Genomic DNA, 20109 nt, shown 5'->3' with positions numbered 1-20109 from the left:
TTGATGCTGTCAATTTAAACATCCATTTGGTTTTCTTGGCAGAATTGTGGAATTAGTTGCCATTTGAGGATTAGTTGCCATTCTGTTCTCCAGGATTATCCATGGAGTGTATATTCCATAAGTGTAATTCATAACATTATTGGGATGTACAAACCTTTTCACTATTACAAAGTAACAATCCATAAAAAGGCATAGATAGATAATGCGCGAGAATGGCGGCGAGTTAATCTTCACGGAGACGGCAGGCAGGGTTTTCCCGGGCCGAGATGTTGAATGCGCCGATCGCCGAGCTGCTTGAGCCCTCCGTCTCGGATTCTATCATGCCGGCAACCGGGAAAGAGGTTTTCAGGCCTCGTTGGCTCCTCGGTTGCCGAGAACGGGGCTGGAGTTTCAGACCGGCAGTGGATGGCGGCGGCCATCTTGGGGGGCGCGGAATGGCGTTCTCTGAATATGGTCTGGCCTGATTGCTGATTACTAGCCGCGAATGACATCGGCGGTTAGAATTTTCTGCCGCATTTGACATCGGTGGCATGGGACATCGATTGCTGATTACTAGCCGCGAATGACATCGGCAGCTAGAATTTTCTGCTGCATTTGACATCGGCGGCATGGGACATCGGTGGCTTTAGCAGGCGGAATTTTTGCCACATATGACAGCGGCATTAACGGGCGGAGCTTCCATCAGCCCGACCACCAGCCGTTCATCTGCCTGGTTTCCGACTGTGACCTGGCTCTTGGCTTCAGACGAATTCCAGCAACGGCGCACCGGACCGTGATTTACATCAACGGCCCACCGGCGGCCTGATCTTCGATTAGGACGGCCCAATATTATTGGGCTGCGTGAGTTTCTCCTTGTTGTGGTTTTCTGAGACTTTGGACCCTTTAGATTTTGCCTGATCTTCCTGAACCTTTTGGCCTGATGGGTCTTGCGGCCATTTTGTGGCACGGGGCAGCATTCCGGCCTGGTCTGGCTTGATTCCCTGGCTGCAAGTATCATCCGCGGCATCAGTGGTGGGGCCTGACTGTCGACCGTGATAGTCATCGGCTGATCCCCGGCCTGAATTTTTGGCCATGGCTCGACTCTTGGCCGCGACTTTCATCTGCGGCATTTTTATGGCATATTATTGACATCAGTGGAGGGATGGCATTATTGGTCCTTTAACACCAACGACAATGACTATACTAACAACAACATTAACAACGATTTGACAGGGATGAAGCAGACGGTGGGGATGGTTTACGATCCAAGACTCGATGTGATGTGGCATCTATCCGGTGACTTTTATCATGACATCTATTGTCCTACGGAGAGTGAACTGCCTAAATTTTTTACCATCTTATATCAGATCCTGAATTGGATTATTTAGTATTAATTGTAATATCTATGCCGGCTAGGGATGGCCCTTTCTCTGCTGTTATTTATATCTTCCATGAGATATTCGCCTATCGAGCTCTTATGGCTGCGAGGTTCCCCCGCCTCGCAGGAATGGCCCTCTGTTTTATCGAGGGCCTGCCTTAATGAAGGGTCTTGGGATCCAGAGAGGTGGCAGAAGAACCTTTGGGGGTTTTTAAATAGGTTTTTAAAGAAGGGTTTTTTAAGGGGGGGGGAGGGAACAGACGGGTGGGGGGAGAAACCCGTCAGGGAGGGAATGTCCAGTCCCTGCGCTTGTTCACGGCACCATTCCACCTGGTCCGAAGGCGGGGGGGAGGGGTGTGTTCCTGGTTTAGAGGGTCGTTCCATCTGTATGGTAAGTGGGAGAGGCAGATATGGCGGAAGCAAGGGGCCGTATCGATTGCCGGGAGCACGTGTTCGCTGTTTAAAAGCGATCACGTGCTCCGGCCCCTCAGTCTTTACCCGTTCCCCAGATGGCCAAGATCCTCAGAGCTTGGGCCTTCGGTTGATGTTGTGCAATGCGCGGTCCATGGTCAATAAGGCCCCCCTGATTTGTGACCTCATTCAGGGGGAGTCCGCGGACTTTATGGGCATTACGGAGACCTGGTTGGGCACGGAAGGGGGTGTTCCCCTGGTCGAACTGTGCCCTCCGGGTTTCCGTGCATTCCATCAACCGAGAGCCCAAGGTAGGGGTGGGGGGGTGGCGGTTGTTATTAGGGAAAGTCTAGAGCCGAGGGAGTCCACTGTGCCTCAGATAGCCGGTTGTGAATCCCTCTTTGTGAGGTGGGGCCATAGGAATCAGACGGGCTTGTTGATCACGTACCTGGCTCCTTGCTGCGTGACTACAGCCCTACCCGAGTTGTTGGAGGTGCTTGCCGGAGTGGCAGTTGAGACCCCCAGACTTATGGTCATGGGGGATTTCAACTTGCCATTGACCGGCTTGTCATCGATGGTGGCTCGGGAGTTCCAGGCTTCCATGACGGCCTTGGACCTGATTCAAGTAACTGATGACCCTACGCACAGTGGGGGAGGCACACTGGACCTGATTTATATCTCTGGACAGTGGTTAAATGATCTGGAATTAGGAGATTTAATAATAGAACCTGTGTCATGGTCAGATCATTTTCTCCTTCGCCTGGACTTTCGGACTGCCACCCACCACTGCAGGGAGACGGAACCAATGCGTTGGTTCCGTCCCAGGCGCCTGATGGACCCTGAGAGGTTCCTGACGGAGCTTGGGCCGTTCCCTGAGGATCTGGCCCACGGCACGGCTGAAGAACTAGTTGTGGCCTGGGAACAGGCCGCGGCTGGGGCTTTGGACCATGTCGTGCCTTTGCGGCCTCTGACCTGGCGTAGATCTCAACCGGCCCCTTGGTTTTCTGAGGGGCTGAGAGAGATGAAATGCCGGAGAAGACGCCTAGAGAGTACCTGGAGGTCCAGCCATTCCGAAGCTGACCGGACACTAGTTAGGTCTTTTTCTAAGACATACCTAGTGGCACTGAGGGAGGCGAAGCGTTCTTACGTTTCCTCCCTCATTGTGTCGGCAGATAACCGCCCGGCCGCCCTGTTTCGGGTGACCCGCTCTCTCCTTCATCAGGAGAGGCGGGATGACCCCTTGCTGGGACGGTCCGAGGAGTTTAGTGGTTATCTATACGATAAAATTATTCAGCTTTGGGATAGTTTGGACCAAAATTGTGATGATCCAGGTGAGAGGACGGAGACGCGTCTTGTTGAGATTGTTTGGGATGAGTTTGACCTTGTGGCTTCCGAGGACGTGGACAGGTTATTGGGGAGGTTACATGCCACCACATGTTTACTGGACCTGTGTCCCTCCTGGTTGGTGCTGGCCACACAGGAGGTGACACGAGGCTGGCTCCGGGGAATCATTAACGCTTCTTTGATGGAAGGGGTTTTCCCCACCGCCTTGAAAGAGGCGGTGGTGAGACCCCTCCTCAAGAAGCCTTCCCTGGACCCAGCTATTTTGGGAAATTATCGTCCAGTCTCCAACCTTCGCTTTGTTGCGAAGGTTGTAGAGAGTGTGGTGGCATGGCAGCTACCCCAGTACCTGGATGAAGCTGTCTATCTAGACCCGTTCCAGTCCGGCTTCCGGTACGGATATAGCACGGAGACAGCTTTGGTCGCGTTGGTGGATGACCTCTGGAGGGCCAGGGATAGGGGTTATTCCTCTGCCCTGGTCCTATTAGATCTCTCAGCGGCTTTTGATACCATCGACCATGGTATCTTGCTGCACCAGTTGGAGAGTTTGGGACTGGGAGGCACCGTTTATCGGTGGTTCTCCTCCTATCTCTCTGACCGGTCGCAGACGGTGTTGACAGGGGGGCAGAGATCGACTGCGAGGCGCCTTACTTGTGGGGTGCCACAGGGGTTGATTCTCTCGCCTCTCCTGTTCAATATCTATATGAAGCCGCTGGGCGAGGTCATCAGTGGCTTTGGGGTGAGATACCAACTGTACGCTGACGACACGCAGCTGTACTTTTCCACCCTGGGCCACCCCAATGAAGCTGTTGAAGTGCTGTCCCGGTGCTTGGAAGCCGTATGGGTCTGGATGGGGAGAAACAGGCTCAAGCTCAATCCCTCCAAGACGGAGTGGCTGTGGATGCCGGCACCCCGGTACAGCCAGCTGCAACCACAGCTGACTGTTGGGGGCGAGTCATTGGCCCCAATGGAAAGGGTGCGCAACTTGGGTGTTCTCCTGGATGGTCGGCTGTCGTTTGAAGATCATTTGACGGCCGTCTCCAGGAGAGCTTTTTACCAGGTTCGCTTGGTTCGCCAGTTGCGCCCCTTCCTTGACCGGGATGCCTTATGCACGGTCACTCATGCTCTTGTTACCTCTCACTTGGATTATTGCAATGCTCTCTACATGGGGCTCCCCTTGAAGTGCACTCGGAGGCTTCAGTTAGTTCAGAATGCAGCTGCGCAGGTGATAGCACCGCTCCTGCGCAGACTGCACTGGCTGCCTGTGGTCTATCGGGTGCACTTTAAGGTTCTGGTTACTACCTTTAAAGCGCTCCATGGCTTAGGGCCTGGGTACTTACGGGACTGCCTGCTGTTACCTTATGCCTCCCACCGACCCGTACGCTTGCACAGAGAGGGACTTCTCAGGGTGCCGTCCGCCAAGCAATGTCGGCTGGCGGCCCCCAGGGGAAGATCCTTCTCTGTGGGGGCTCCTACCCTTTGGAACGAACTCCCCCCTAGTTTGCGTCAATTGCCTGACCTTCGGACCTTCCGCCACGAACTGAAAACGCATTTATTTATTCGAGCAGGACTGGCTTAAACTTTTAAATTCTTAATTCTTAATTTTAAATATTAATTTTAACTGGGGTTGTAATTTATATGAATTTTAAGGGTTTTAAATTTAAATATTTTAATTTTTTGGCCAATTATTGAATAAGTTTTTTAATTCTTTGTTTTAACTGTACATTGTTTTTGTTTTATACTGGCTGTACACCGCCCTGAGTCCTTCGGGAGAAGGGCGGTATAAAAATCTAATAAATAATAATAATAATAATAATAATAATAATAATAATAATAATAATAATAATAATAATAATAATATGCTGCAGAGCCAGGCTCATTAGTCATGTTTTGAGAAGTTGAGGGCTTCTTTGTGCCACTGACAAACTTCTACAGAAATCAATTTTCAAATTGTACCCGACCATATGGACTCATCAACATACAAAAGCACTTCCATTGTCTTTATATGGATATAAATATATTTGGAAACTCTCTAAAGCATTGTTTCTCAACCTTGGTGACTTTAAGAAATGTGGATTTCTAATTCCCAGAATTCCTATGGTGGCTTGGCAATTCTGGGAGTTGAAGTCCGTATTTCTTTAAATTGTCAAGGTTGAGAAACAGTGCTCTAAAGTACAGAAACATAAAGCTAAGAGGAAACTAAGATGTACTATATTACACTGTAGTTTCCCAGCAGGAATTTAACCCAAATTACCTAGTATGCTGAATGGATACATTTCAGAAACCTTAAAAATGTAGTCAAATGGAGGCCAGCCATGTAAAGTTCAACATGTAAACAGAAACAAGTAAAGTAAGATATTCTTAGTTGATAAATTATAAAGTTGCACAAATCTTTAACAGAACAACACTGACTTCCAAGATAATATTTTAATACACAGACTAGATATCTCAAAGATAAGGCAAATGTAGTCCAGTGGAAAGAAGTTATAGTTACGCTCTTTAAATTTAACAAGATTGCACTGTATTGTGTGGCCCTGAAGGCAGAGTTAATAATTGAAGTTACAGAAGTGACAAAACCTCCATGCCAAGTTTGATTGCCACTGGGAAGCCAGTGTTATGGCTACATTATCTTATGACCCTATCATTGTAAGTCAGTGTGTTAATCATTATCATTATGTAGACATAAGACTCCTTGTAAGTCAACACAAAGGGTGTAATTTAAATGGTCTGTTCATGATCTGAATTATTTCCATGAAGATAACATTTATTAAAAACAAGGACTTTTAGAAATACCAGTTCATCATGGGAGTGTCAGATTTAAAACATACATGGCAATACATATGTGAGTATTTAGGTGAACAGATAAAATATTATAACTACGCTTGTGTTCCTATAACATTCTTAGCCTAATTGCTGAAATGACTGATTTTTTGCATTCATACAATACTTAAACAAAGCAAACAAGCTGAGATTGAACTACACACTGAGCCATCAAATAAAGAAACACATCTAACTGCTCAGTAGATTACACAAGTGCAGCTGCTGGGTCTTTAACTAAGATGGTTAAATGTTTTACAACCATAATCTGTTTGTATATGAACTGGCATGCATATAAATTCCAGCCCCACACAGGCTTTTCTAAAGACTTTTGCAAATTTAGAAGTAAGACCTGAAAGATCTTTTGTTACTCAGTATCTTTTCTGCTTCCCATACACATAGTGCAGGCAGGTAGAGAAACTCTTAAGCAATTTTCTATCTGTGGAAGATATAGCCTGTCAAAAGTCTCTCTTATTTGCACCCATGAAGCTTTCTAAATTATGAGAGATTAATTACTACTTGCATAGACTTATAGAATTAAGATACTCTTCTTCACATTTTTCTCTTTTGTATTAAACTGTTATGTTCATAGAGTATGTTGAATATTAAATAGTTATTAGGCAGTGGGTTGCTCCTGGACTTTCTTTTAAGTACACTGCAAAAACTGCTACCTATGGCAAAACACCTGTATGTTCATTCACATACTTACTAATATAAATTAACCTAATTTTTTAAATGTTAGGATGTTACAATGTAATGTATAACTAATTCTATCAGGCTCACCCAATTGCTTGTTCAAGTTTCCAAGAAATGGTATCTAGAATATTCTTCAACACTAATGTACTCGGAAATATCCCAACACTAATGTACTCGGAAATATCCCATGAGTTTCGTAGGACTTATTCCTAGAAGAATAGATATAGTTAGCAACCCAGATTTGTAACTCATAGTACTGTTCAGGCATATTTCCTAAACTAAGAGGCTTCACTACATCCACAAATATAAAATTAAGTAACTTTGAAATCCACCGGCTTCCATATTCTCCAAAGGAAAGAAAATTAGGAAGATGAATAACCTTTTCTCATCTTCATTAGCTGGAAAAGGCTGCCAATTTACCATGGCATATAATTCTTAAGCTATCATGAACATATTGCCCTATATTGCAAATGTATTTTATACAGAAAATCTAGTAGGATAAGTACAAGACTTATATTTTCCCAAACTTGCTTGATATTTCAATGTCATAGAAAAATATTCTAAAATGTTTTAAAATCTTGGGCTTGATCTGTTCCTACAACAAAAGCAGCAACAATGCATGGATCCAATAGGGAACAATCACGTTTACTTTCCTTTATCTTCCCATACTACCTGGATATATGCCAGCCATTTTTCCAGTCAATTCTGTAATTAAGCAAAAAACCCCAATCTGCGTGTTTTTGACTCAATGCTTTGACTGGCTTGGGTCACTCCTGATGTGTTGCCAAAATGAAATTCCTGAAAAACAGTTTACTCCAATTGTGTTCAGGATTTCTGAGAAATAATATAGAGCAAGGCAATTGGGGGCATCCTCTCCTATTCCCTAAACTGCCTAAAACTGTTCCAGAGAGTTGGGGGAGACTTTTGAATAGCATGGCAAATAACATAAGGAAGATGAAAGATATCTCCTAGTAGAAGCCTATTAAGAGATATCCTTCACCTTCCTTATGTTATTTGCCATGCTATTATAAACTACATGCTATTATAAACTACACAATACCATCCATGACAGGAAACCAACAAAATATAACCATATCTTGTGAAATATTAGTATTTTCTGATAATAGTTAGTCCTATAGCATTTGTAAAAATATAATATTGCATCATTTAATTAAGTAATTTTCTGATAATAGTCCCTTAGCACTTGTAAAAAATATAATATTGCATCATTTAATTAAGTAATTTAATATACTACAGATTTAAATGTTTTACCTTTGTTCCAATATTTGACTTTAGAAAAAAAATATCAGACGTTAGCAAACTTCTTCCCACATGTTTATCTATAACGTATTAAGAAATATGCATCAATATATCTTTTCTCAAGATCATCTAAGCTTCAATACTTTCCAATAATAAAGCTCTAGTAAAATGCCAAGTAACTACCAGTAGTTATGTGAAAAAAACACATTAGAGTATGAATGATGAAATCAAAGAGGCTGTAGATGAAAGAAAAACACATGTAAGAGAATGCTGCAAAGAATAAAGATAAAGAGCAATTTTGATGGAAAAAATTCTGCAGATATATGAACAGTGATAAATAAGCTCTAGTACAATGAATAGGAAAGCTAGTTTGGTGTAGTAGTTAAGGCACTAGGGCTAAAATTAAGAGACAGTGAGTTCTAGTCCTGCCTTACACATAAAGCCAGCTGGGTAACCTTGGGTCAGTAGTTGTCTCTCTCAGCCCTAGGAAAGAGGCAATGGTAAACCACTTCTAAAAACTTGCCCACAAAACTGCAACTACTTGACTAGATAGTCACCGGGAATAATGTTGACTTGAAAGTACCCAAAACGAACAAACAAACCCAGAGTGAAAAGAATTATTTAAAAAAAATCTCCAAACTCAGAAGGTAGTTCCAGCTTTAAACTGGCATACTGTACTAAAGGACATCAATGGCCAGGCAGTAACTGATTCCCAGATGATTAAACTAAGATAGGAAAGTATACTGACATTCTGTTCAATAGAGATATCAACATGCAAAATATCTTGGAAGACATTTCCTATATACAAGAAACTCTAGTACTAGAAGGTAATGTTAGATCAGTACCCTAGTCATTATCAAGTTGGAAAGTACAGGAGTGGTTGAGCTATCTACAGAAAAACAGCAAGGAACAGAAGAAGAATCAGTCAAGGTTCTAACCAAATAATGTAAACAAATGTGGAAAAACATACTAGAGTATGTAAATTATTATACAATATATTTAATTTCACATGCCATCAAAATCATGTTTAAGATCATCCAACAAATCCTACATGATGAGAATCCAAATCGAAACAGTTCAAACTGGTTTTAGAAAAGGCTGAGTAATAAGAATCAAAATACGGAATGTGCTTAGGAAAATGGGAATCCCAGAACATCTCATTGTCTTCATGAAGGACCCATACACAGGTCAAGAAGCCACAATCCAGAAAGAACATGAAGAAACAGATTGTTTCCAGGTTAGCAAAGAAGTGAGACAAGGCTCTAAACAGGAAAGTTGGATTGGAAGTTGAGTGTGGTTCTAAAAGTGATGGAAGAATCATCAATAACTATTGATGATATCTGAACTATTCGGATTACAGTATCCTGCTAGCAGAAAATGCAAATTATCAGGAAGCTCTAGTAATGAAAGTCAAGAGACATAGTGAAAATGGGACTAAGAAGACTAAACTAATGATTTTGACCAAATTAATGAGAACAGATACAGCAACCAATCTTACAACTGATAATAAATTGGTAACGTATCTTTTAGGATCAACTATCAAAGTTAAGGAACTAGCAGTCAAGATATATACCACAAAAATAGTAAGAATCATCTGTGAAATAGTTTTCCCTGTTACACCCTATTAAAGTGAAAATTGATCTTTGAAGACACAGCATAAAGAGTATTAATGTTTTTGAACTTTGGTGTTGGAGAGGACTTTTGAGAATACCATGCACAAGAACGCACACAAAAAATATAACATAGTTTTCAGTAAATACACACATGGTCAAGCTAAATTATCATCTTTTGGACACATTATGCAAAGACCTAATGCTCTTGAAAAATCTACAGGAAGGAATAAGAAAAGGATAACCAGCAGAAAGACAGATGGACTCAATTACCATAGCAATGGGTATATCACTGGAAAATCTGAAGGACCAGGTTGGGCGCAGATTATTCTATTTATGTGTTTGTTAAGAGTCGACACCAACTTGATGGCATATAATCATCATCATAAGTATCTGTAAGGGTCCTAATCTTGTTTTTTTCAACCCTTCCTAATACATCTTTTTGACAGAAATGAGGCAGACAATTTTATTTTAAACATAACAAGTAATGAAACAAGATGGCAAGGACAAAAGAGCAGTAGAAAACTTTCTAGGCTGATAATAAGTACTGAGCTAGATTAAAAGCAAAAATTACTCACCAGAGCAGGAGCAACAGTAATTGAATTACATGATGAAAGGTTTGAAGTGCAGAGGAGGGGGGAAAATCTAAATGTATATCAACACCAAAATTATCTGTCAGAGTGGCTAAATAAATGGATGAAATATGAGTCTGAAACCCTGCTCCTTTTACTCTTTCCCCTCTCCTCCAGACAATTTGAGAATCTGTGGATGGCATTTCCAAGTCCATTTTTGAAATGGGGTAGATCAAAAAGCATTAGAGATTTACAAACTGTCAGCTGGGGAAACTGATTTTCTTCTTTTAAGCTATTTTCTCTTCTGTACTTAGATTATTCAAATGAAGATTGGACAAAAGTAGCATCTACTGGCAGATTTTGAGGTGAACTAGAATACATAGATAAAAGATTTGTGACTCTACATGGTTAAGTTGTAAGAGCAACAAGATTTTTTAACATTTATTTCAGGCTTTCACAATAACATAAGCTTGGAATCATCAGGAAGTGACATTTTGTATGAAAGTAGTCAGTGTCCAATTCACTTGTGGCACTGAAAAAAATTCTTAGATTTAAGTACACTTTGAGGATTCTGTTTGTGTCTTTTGTATGGGAGGTGGATTCTGGAATTCTACAAAAAATGTAGGTGGCTCTAAGCATCCTGAAATTCATTCATATCCAGCAGGTAAGTTATTACGGGAATCAGACTGGAGTTCAGACTAACATAAGTCATTTCCACATAACACAGTGCCATATTTATTCATTATTCATTTTCTGTAATACCCTTCACATATTCAAATCAGTTCACAAACATCAACACTGAATTTTGGCAATCACCATTGTAAAAAAGACTTCTATAATGGCAATCTACTTTTAAAAAGAGAAAAATCAGTATCCTTCTTGTCCACAGATTACTGTACTTACCACCTTGATTTGTAAAATTCTTACAAATATTTATCCCATAAACACTTTATATGGTATTAAAACAGAACTTATTTGTTTTAAAGGCAAAAAGAAGCCAACTCATAATTCAGTCTGTTCTTTCAAGAACATCAGTTAATAAATATTTGTTACTAAGTTAAAAACTATAAGTAAGCAAGTTATAAATAACCTATTCTTAAGTTATCATTTGGGAAACACTTGAAATATTTTCATTACTGAGTGTGAATTATCATTAATCCACAGATTGAAAAAAACTGAACAGTCTCTCTCTCTCACACACACAGATACATATCTAATATCTGATATCTAAAACCACTTACCTGCTGTAGATCTGCCAGAGAATATAGGTGGATCTGCTGAAGAAGATACTCCCTGGGAAAAATCCTGAGAAAGAAAGAAAGAAAGAAAGAAAGAAAGAAAGAAAGAAAGAAAGAAAGAAAGAAAGAAAGAAAGAAAGAAAGAAAGAAGGGAGAGAGAGAGAGGGAGGGAGAGAGAATAAATCCAAGCAGCAAAATATTATTTGAAAATTTCCTAAAAGATAAAATAAGTATCATGCACTGTCCTGGTTAACAGATTCTAACTGTATAGGCGTAAAATACTGCAGATAAGTATACACTGTGCAAGAGAATACACTGGTCCATGTGTGTTTGCCAAAAGGGGAAAAAACTACATTCAAACTGACATATCAGATATTCAGAAACGAGGTCACCACTCAATTCAATTTAAGGGTTAGATTCAAAACTCTGGAAATAGTTTGCCCATTTGAAATCTGCCTAGGAGTAATTTGTTCTGATTCATTCTCAAGTCTCTAGGATTCTGTATAGAAGTCAAGAGTGCATGAAACATCCCCTGCAGATGGACAGATACAACAATTCACATATGTTCATCCTATTCTTGTAACACTTAAAGTGGAAAACATTATCCTTTTGTTAAAGTTAGGTAACAAATATGAACACTACCTTTCAAAAAGTGTCAGACTTCACATCAAGCACAGTAATAAATCTTGACTTTCTGATCACATAACTTCATATTCAAGAACTTGCAGAAGTTCATCAACGTGGCTAGATAAGCTCAGACAAAACAGAGCTGTATACACCCAGCATAGTCAGCCATATACACCTCATACTATAGAAATCAAGTCGAATAGATCTGTATGCTAAATGTTTATAGCCCATCTTTTCAAGTCAATGGAAATGTGAATTCTCTTTTCCTGGCCTTAACAGACCTTATCTACAACAATAGTAATAATATTAGCAATAGCACAGACTTATATACCGCTATACTGAACCCTTTATTGAACCCTCTGAGCGGTTTACAGTGTCAGCATATTGCCCCAACAATTTGTGTCCTCATTTTACTAACTTCAGTAGGATAGAAAGCTGAGTCAACCTTGAGCCAGTTATATCAAAATATGATATTTTATCGAATATGAAAACCAACGATTCCCACTTCGTCACTTCAGCTTGTACAGAAGGTTGTTAAATGATCTTCTGTTGTTTGAAGATGACAAAGTAGGAATCAATGGTTATGAATTCACTGCTGAGTTGAGCCAACAAGTGTACTTTTAAAATGCACTCCTGGTTATTATTTTGAGATTTGTCACTACTTGCTGGAAGAAATATGCTTAAAATTTATAAATACACTTGAGATGTGCAGTAGTTGTATTTTTATTTTTATTTAAATATGAGGAGCTCAAAAACTAGCAAATCATTATTTTCTTTAAATATAAGTATTATGACCATGATCTGAAGTTATGTCCCTTATTTTTGCCAATGTAATATATTTTAAATATTATTTAAATGAAGAATTAACAAAAATGCATGAAAATACACAAAATATGTAGTGGGCAAAAAAGTGAGACTGGAAGGTACTGATATTCCAATATTCCCTCAATTTAATTCTAAATGAAAGCACTCTTAAGGATTGCATGTGACAAACACATTTAAGCACATTATCAGCAAAAGAATTAGAGTAGGAAAAATATACTTATTCCTATTACCATGGAAACTAGATTACAGGGAAAGCTTTTTTAAAAAAACTAAAGCTACTCAATTTTGTTGCGTTGTTTTATGGAACCTCTCTTTATTGTGGAAATGTGTCTTGTTCATTTTGATGGAAGCAAACAGCAGAATGCAGCTGATGATGGCACTCCAAGTGCATTAAGAAGTTTCCCTCATCCCACTCAGAGACAGCAAAGGACCCTCAGGGCCATGAAGATCATGTGCTTAATGGATGGAACCAGCTGAGTTGCATCCTGGGGCTGAGTGCTTTCAAAGTAATATTATGAACAAATCCCAAGGCTGGACCAAGGACAGTTTAGACAGGACAAATTTAGCTAAATTGTACTGGGCATAAAAGAGTACCATTAAAATATTTAGTCAAGTTAATAAACATTTAATAGATTCCTGCAAATTAAAAATTAACCATAAACCAAACCCGTATCAAAATAGCACCATAAAAAAGTTATGAAAAGGAATGAATCCATGACTTTACCCAAGAAAACTAATTTCAAACTCAACAGATACTGGCATTATTTAAAGATTCCCTTCTCCCAGGTTTTAAAAAGGAATTACACTATAGGTACAAAGAAATGGGCCTGACCCAAATAACTTAAATTTAGATCGTGAAGGACTTTAAACAAAAATACCTGTGCCTTAAAATTTAACCTGAATCAAGACTAAGATCCATCATTGCTCACATAAAACATAGTGGATCCAAATTCTCAATCAGTAACAATTTTCACCCAACCTTTTAAGGACAAATTTTCTTCAAAAGTTTGCTTCCTGAAAAACTTTTGGTGATTATGATAAACTTCTTCAAATGAAAACAAATAATATTCAGATATTTTATCACATACGAGTCTTGAGAAATATGAAATTAGCTTTTAATGACTTTAATATATTTAATTGCATAATGTTTCCGACACACTGCACAAGTTGAACAGGTCTAAAAATGTTTTGCTGATTTTTGTTTGCACTCAGTGTCTGAGGCATCTCCCTGCAGTGTCCAACAATAATTACATTGCATTAATAGATTCCCTTTGCCTGATACCTTTTTTCCATTGTGTCAATATCCTTGTGAAACCTTTCATTATATTTGTTACTGATTCATTTTTGAGAAATAACTTCAAGTGTGAATCAATCAATCTTTACAGACCAGCACAAAAAAATTAAACAATAAACATTAAAATCAAATAAAGCAAAACTGAACAGAACTGAACAAAATAAAGCATAATAATATATTACAAATGATGGTGAAATCCTCAGTGGATGACAAAGGTCTGCCTAATTTTACAGATAGTTCTCTTGGCATCTGCTGCTACTTCTCTCCTGATCTTAGATGGGGCAATGCCAGCGAGACGATATATTTTCTCCCAAAAGTTCTATAAGAATAGGTAATTCTGTATACATACACAATAAATTATTTATCCTCATCTAGTCCATGTTAATTTAGTCCAGAGATTCAACAAAGGTATTGTTCACATCATGTAAAAAGCAAAAAAGCCTAGATGCTATCTAGTTGATGGCAACTTTTCAAATAGCCTTCTCTGTAATTCATAAGATTTCTAAAATGTCATCAACAGAAGCACTTGAAGTTTTGCATTTACAGCACTTTTTTAAAAAACCAAATCCACATGAGGATTCTATACAGAATTAACATGTGAACACTTCTACAAAGCTGCGTTCCATCTCAGATTCATTTCTGTTGTTATTTTTATTAGACAGTTTACGTAAATTTGTAACATATTTACACACAGGCTTGAAAAAATAATAAAATAACAAAATACAAGGAATAAACAAGGGATGTAGAAATATCATGCATATAGGTAAAGGTAAAGGTAAAGGTTCCCCTCGCACATACGTGCTAGTTGTTCCCGACTCTACGGGGCGGTGCTCATCTCCATTTCAAAGCCGAGGAGCCAGCACTGTCCAAAGACATCTCCATGGTCATGTGGCCGGCATGCCTCAATGGCAAAGGCGTTTGGCAAAGGCCAAAGGTGGTCCCTATTTTTCTACTTGCATTTTTTACATGCTTTCGAAACTGCTAGGTTGGCAGAAGCTGGGACAAGTAACAGGAGCTCACCCCGTTACACGGCAGCACTAGGGATTCGAACCACTGAACTGCCGACCTTTCGATCAACAAACTCAGCATCTTAGCCCCTGAGCCACCACATTCCCCAATCATGCACATAGTAGCTTCCTTAATATATGATTAATTAATTGTAAATAATTGAGTAATTTTTATGTATCCATCCATCCATCCACCCATCCATCCAGGAATCACCATTAAGCTTTAAGCTAAAAGTATCAATATTGTGTTCATACCTAGCAATACAAAAACACCAAATACATTATTTTGTATATATGGATATAAAAAAGTTTTATTTAAAAGTAATTATTTCAAAGAATTGATTAGGTCTAAGCAGTTTAGTTTTTGTTGCTTTCCTTCCAAAAAGTATTCTACATTTCTGGTTCACTTTTATATGTTGTTTTTCAAGATCTTGAGAATCTTTTTATTAGATGGACCTATGGGATATAAATTGTCAAAATGCAAAGCGAAGCAAAGCAAAGCAAAACAAAACAAAATAAAACAAAACAAAACAAAGAAAGGTGATGATGGAGACACTTCTCTAACAACCATTTTAAAAAGGCAGCAATAAGCCTTATGTTTCTCAGTTGGAAAGGATCTGAAAGGATCTGGGGGGATTTGGCCTACAACCTGCTTCTCATGTCTTTTCATTTCTTTGCTAATAGAATTAATTTGAGACATAACCTCCAACACCTTTCATTCATCCTCACCTTTTACCTTATCAGGTATGCATCTGCACAAACAATAAGTAATCGCCACCATTCCACTGCAAACAAAACTTTAAAGGGTGTGTGTGTCTACAATTACAAAGGTTGTAGCCATATTTTTGTTAGCAATATATATTATCAAAGAAATCACTCTGCCAACAAAAGTGTGTATAGTCAAGGCTACGGTTTTCCCAGTTGCAATGTATGGCTGTGAAAATCGGACCATAAGAAAGCCTGAGCACTGAAGAATTCAGACCTTTGAACTATGATGCTGGAGAAGATTCCTGCGAGTCCCTTGGACTGTAAGGTGAAGTCAGTCCTAGAGGAGATCAACCCTGACTGCTCTTTAGAAGGCCAGATCTTGAAGATGAAACTGAAATACTCTGGCCACCTAATGAGAAGAAAGAACTCATTGGAGAAGAGCCTAATGCTGGGAAAGATTGAGGGCAAAAGAAGAAAGGGACGACAGAGAATGCGGTGGCTGGATGGAGTCACTGAAGCAGTAGGCGTCAGCTAAAATGGACTCCAGAGGACGGTAGAGGACAGGAAGGTCTGGAGGAACGTTGTCCATGGGATCGCGATGGGTCGGACACGACTTTGCAATTAACAAATATATTATCAGCAGGTCATTAACAGTAGTTTGTCATCAGATCACTGGAACTTTTTTTTAATTGAATAATTTGATAGCTAATCCAAAATTATTGCAAATGGGCTAGGCTATATACCATATTAAAATCAAACAAATACTGAAATTTATTTAAATCAATGGGAAAATATATAAATCAAGTATTTTTCTATAAATGAAACATATTTAAAACACTATAAAATTGATTAAGGACAGTTTGACAAAACATTACTTTCATAGTTACAAATGGAAAATATGTAACAACTTTTAGCAATGTACTTATACAAAATAATCTTTATTAAAGGATTAAGTAATTGAATTATAAATCCAAAAATAAATGTAAGTCTAGAACTTTTAAAAAATTATTTATATATATATATATGTATGTATATATATATATATATGTTTTCTGAGGTTTTCGAGGGTGTTTGTATGTAGGTCTTTGGTTATTCGGGTTTTATGTCCATTTTATGTGACCTTGCATTCCTACGAAATTGCCGAGATCAACATTTAATCCACACATGCTTCCAATTGAAATTCCACTCCAACTCTGCAGCCGCCAAACGCATCCTAATAAGAACAGAATTGGCCCTAATCAGAAATGACTTCACACAAAAAGATTCCTCCTAGATCAAATCAACAAAGATCTCCTCATACTTCACCTCAAACTCAGCAACAAGTTGCACCCTGCACTTTGGGACAAATCCAAACAACTCGCCGTCTGGAGAGCCGAAACACAGACCACCCTCAAGACAGACACACACACCAACAAACTCCGAAGACTACAAGAACGCCAGAAACAAACCCCTCCCCCCTCACAGCCACACATGAAACAAACAGTGCATAACATCTCAGATAGGATCCTCACCAAAGCTGAAACCGATGTCCTTTCCAAAGGATTCAACTTTGCAGTCACTCCCAAATACATCCCCACTGAAACCATTATATGCGGAGTTGAAACCAGCCTGACCAAAATCAACCCTGATGACGCTAACAAAATCAGACTCAAAATCACCAACATCCTCTGCAGCAGCAAGCCACCCAAAAGCAACTTACCCAAAGAGGAACAGACAGCACTACTTAACCTGAAAAAAGACACCAGCATAATAATCCTACCAGCAGACAAGGGGAACGCCACGGTGGTTATGAACACATCTGACTACCAAACCAAATTAACCAACCTACTCCAAGACCCTGCATACAAGCCCCTAAAAACAGACCCCACCACCTACCTAGAAAAACCACTAGATCCAAAATAAAAGCCTCCCCATCAGCGAAGAAATCCAACAAAGAATCATTCCCAGAGAAATCATCCAGATGCCCTAAGCTCTATGGCCTCCCAAGATACACAAAGAAGGAACCCCCACTCAGACCCATAGTCATCTCCATAGGCTCACCTCTACAAAACCTAGCCAAATTTCTCGCCAAACAACTACAGCCCTATGCAGAATCCATCGCCTCACACATAAAAAACTCATTCCAGTTCATAGAGATCATAAAGAAACAAAACTTACAGCCCAGCGACCTACTCGTGAGCTTTGATGTCATATCCCTCTTCACCCAAGTGCCAATCAAAGAAGCCTTGACAGCTATCCAAAACAAATATAACCCCCCCAAGCACATCCTAGATCTGACCAACCACTGCCTATCCAACACATACTTCATCTATAACGGACAAAAATACAAACAAATAGAAGGAGCACCCATGGGATCACCCCTCTCACCTGTCATTGCCAACCTCTACATGGAACACTTTGAAACCCAAGCACTAGAAAAATCTGATCACAAACCCAAACTCTGGCTCAGATACGTAGACGACACCTTCATAATCTGGCCACACGGGAAAGAAAAACTTGACAACTTCCTCACACACCTCAATAGCCTACACCCCAAAATACAGTTCACCATGGAAACAGAAGTTAACAACCAACTTCCCTTCCTAGATGTCTTAGTCTACAGGAAACCCAATGGCTCCCTAGGACACACCATCTACCAGAAGAAAACACACACAAACCGCTATCTGCACGCACTCTCACACCACCACCCAGCACAGATCAACTCCGTAGCCAAGACACTCATCTCTAGAACAAAATGCTTAGCTGACGAACAACACCTAAAAACCGAACTACACTCTCACAAACGTACTAACATCCAATGGATTCCAGAGAAATAAGATTACCAAACTAATCCAAAAGAACCCCCACTAAAATCCAAGACAGAGAACAAGAAAACGGCACAGCCCTCCTCCCATATACATCAAGACAGCATTCTGCACAAACCAAAAATATCCACCATCCTAAGAAACCCCAAAGACAAAATTGAGTTAGAAAATCAAGGAGTATATGAAATCCCATGCACCGCCTGCCCCACCACATACATTGGACAAACCAACAGAAGAATAAGTGCACGCATTGAAGAACACAAGAACTCATTCAAAAGAGGAACAGACAGCACTACTTAACCTGAAAAAAGACACCAGCATAATAATCCTACCAGCAGACAAGGGCAACGCCACGATGGTTATGAACACATCTGTCTACCAAACCAACTTAACCAACCTACTCCAAGACCCTGCATACAAGCCCCTAAAACAGACCCCACCACCTACCTAGAAAAACCACTAGATCCAAAATAAAAGCCTCCCCATCAGCGAAGAAATCCAACAAAGAATCATTCCCAGAGAAATCATCCAGATGCCCTAAGCTCTATGGCCTCCCCAAGATACACAAAGAAGGAACCCCACTCAGACCCATAGTCAGCTCCATAGGCTCACCTCTACAAAACCTAGCCAAATTTCTCGCCAAACAACTACAGCCCTATGCAGAATCCATCGCCTCACACATAAAAAACTCATTCCAGTTCATAGAGATCATAAAGAAACAAAACTTACAGCCCAGCGACCTACTCGTGAGCTTTGATGTCATATCCCTCTTCACCCAAGTGCCAATCAAAGAAGCCTTGACAGCTATCCAAAACAAATATAACCCCCCCAAGCACATCCTAGATCTGACCAACCACTGCCTATCCAACACATACTTCATCTATAACGGACAAAAATACAAACAAATAGAAGGAGCACCCATGGGATCACCCCTCTCACCTGTCATTGCCAACCTCTACATGGAACACTTTGAAACCCAAGCACTAGAAAAATCTGATCACAAACCCAAACTCTGGCTCAGATACGTAGACGACACCTTCATAATCTGGCCACACGGGAAAGAAAAACTTGACAACTTCCTCACACACCTCAATAGCCTACACCCCAAAATACAGTTCACCATGGAAACAGAAGTTAACAACCAACTTCCCTTCCTAGATGTCTTAGTCTACAGGAAACCCAATGGCTCCCTAGGACACACCATCTACCAGAAGAAAACACACACAAACCGCTATCTGCATGCACTCTCACACCACCACCCAGCACAGATCAACTCCGTAGCCAAGACACTCATCTCTAGAACAAAATGCTTAGCTGACGAACAACACCTAAAAACCGAACTACACACTCTCACAAACGTACTAACATCCAATGGATTCCAGAGAAATAAGATTACCAAACTAATCCAAAAAGAACCCCCCACTAAAATCCAAGACAGAGAACAAGAAAACGGCACAGCCCTCCTCCCATATACATCAAGACAGCATTCTGCACAAACCGAAAAATATCCACCATCCTAAGAAACCCCAAAGACAAAATTGA

At 40.1% G+C, this 20109-nt stretch overlaps 1 protein-coding gene across 3 annotated transcripts in view; it reads right to left on the bottom strand.

Moving 5' to 3' along the window:
* PLEKHM3 (pleckstrin homology domain containing M3) overlaps positions 1 to 20109 on the bottom strand; it is a 79143-nt gene that overhangs the window by 17448 nt on the left and 41586 nt on the right. For 2 of the 3 annotated variants that reach the window (XR_009155473.1, XM_058186239.1), the window contains one exon: positions 11306 to 11369. The exons of the other annotated variant lie outside the window; for it this stretch is intronic. Coding sequence is in view for 1 of the 2 variants with exons in the window: in XM_058186239.1 (XP_058042222.1) it covers positions 11306 to 11369 (64 nt within the window). In the remaining variant the exon portion in view is untranslated. The remainder of the gene's footprint in view (positions 1 to 11305; positions 11370 to 20109) is intronic. 3 annotated transcript variants of the gene reach the window in all.

The sequence above is a fragment of the Ahaetulla prasina genome, chromosome 1 (assembly GCF_028640845.1).
Source record: "Ahaetulla prasina isolate Xishuangbanna chromosome 1, ASM2864084v1, whole genome shotgun sequence".
Classification (NCBI taxonomy): Eukaryota; Metazoa; Chordata; class Lepidosauria; order Squamata; family Colubridae; genus Ahaetulla; species Ahaetulla prasina.
Note: the sequence above shows the minus strand (reverse complement) of the source record. Positions and strands in the feature narration are given on the sequence as shown.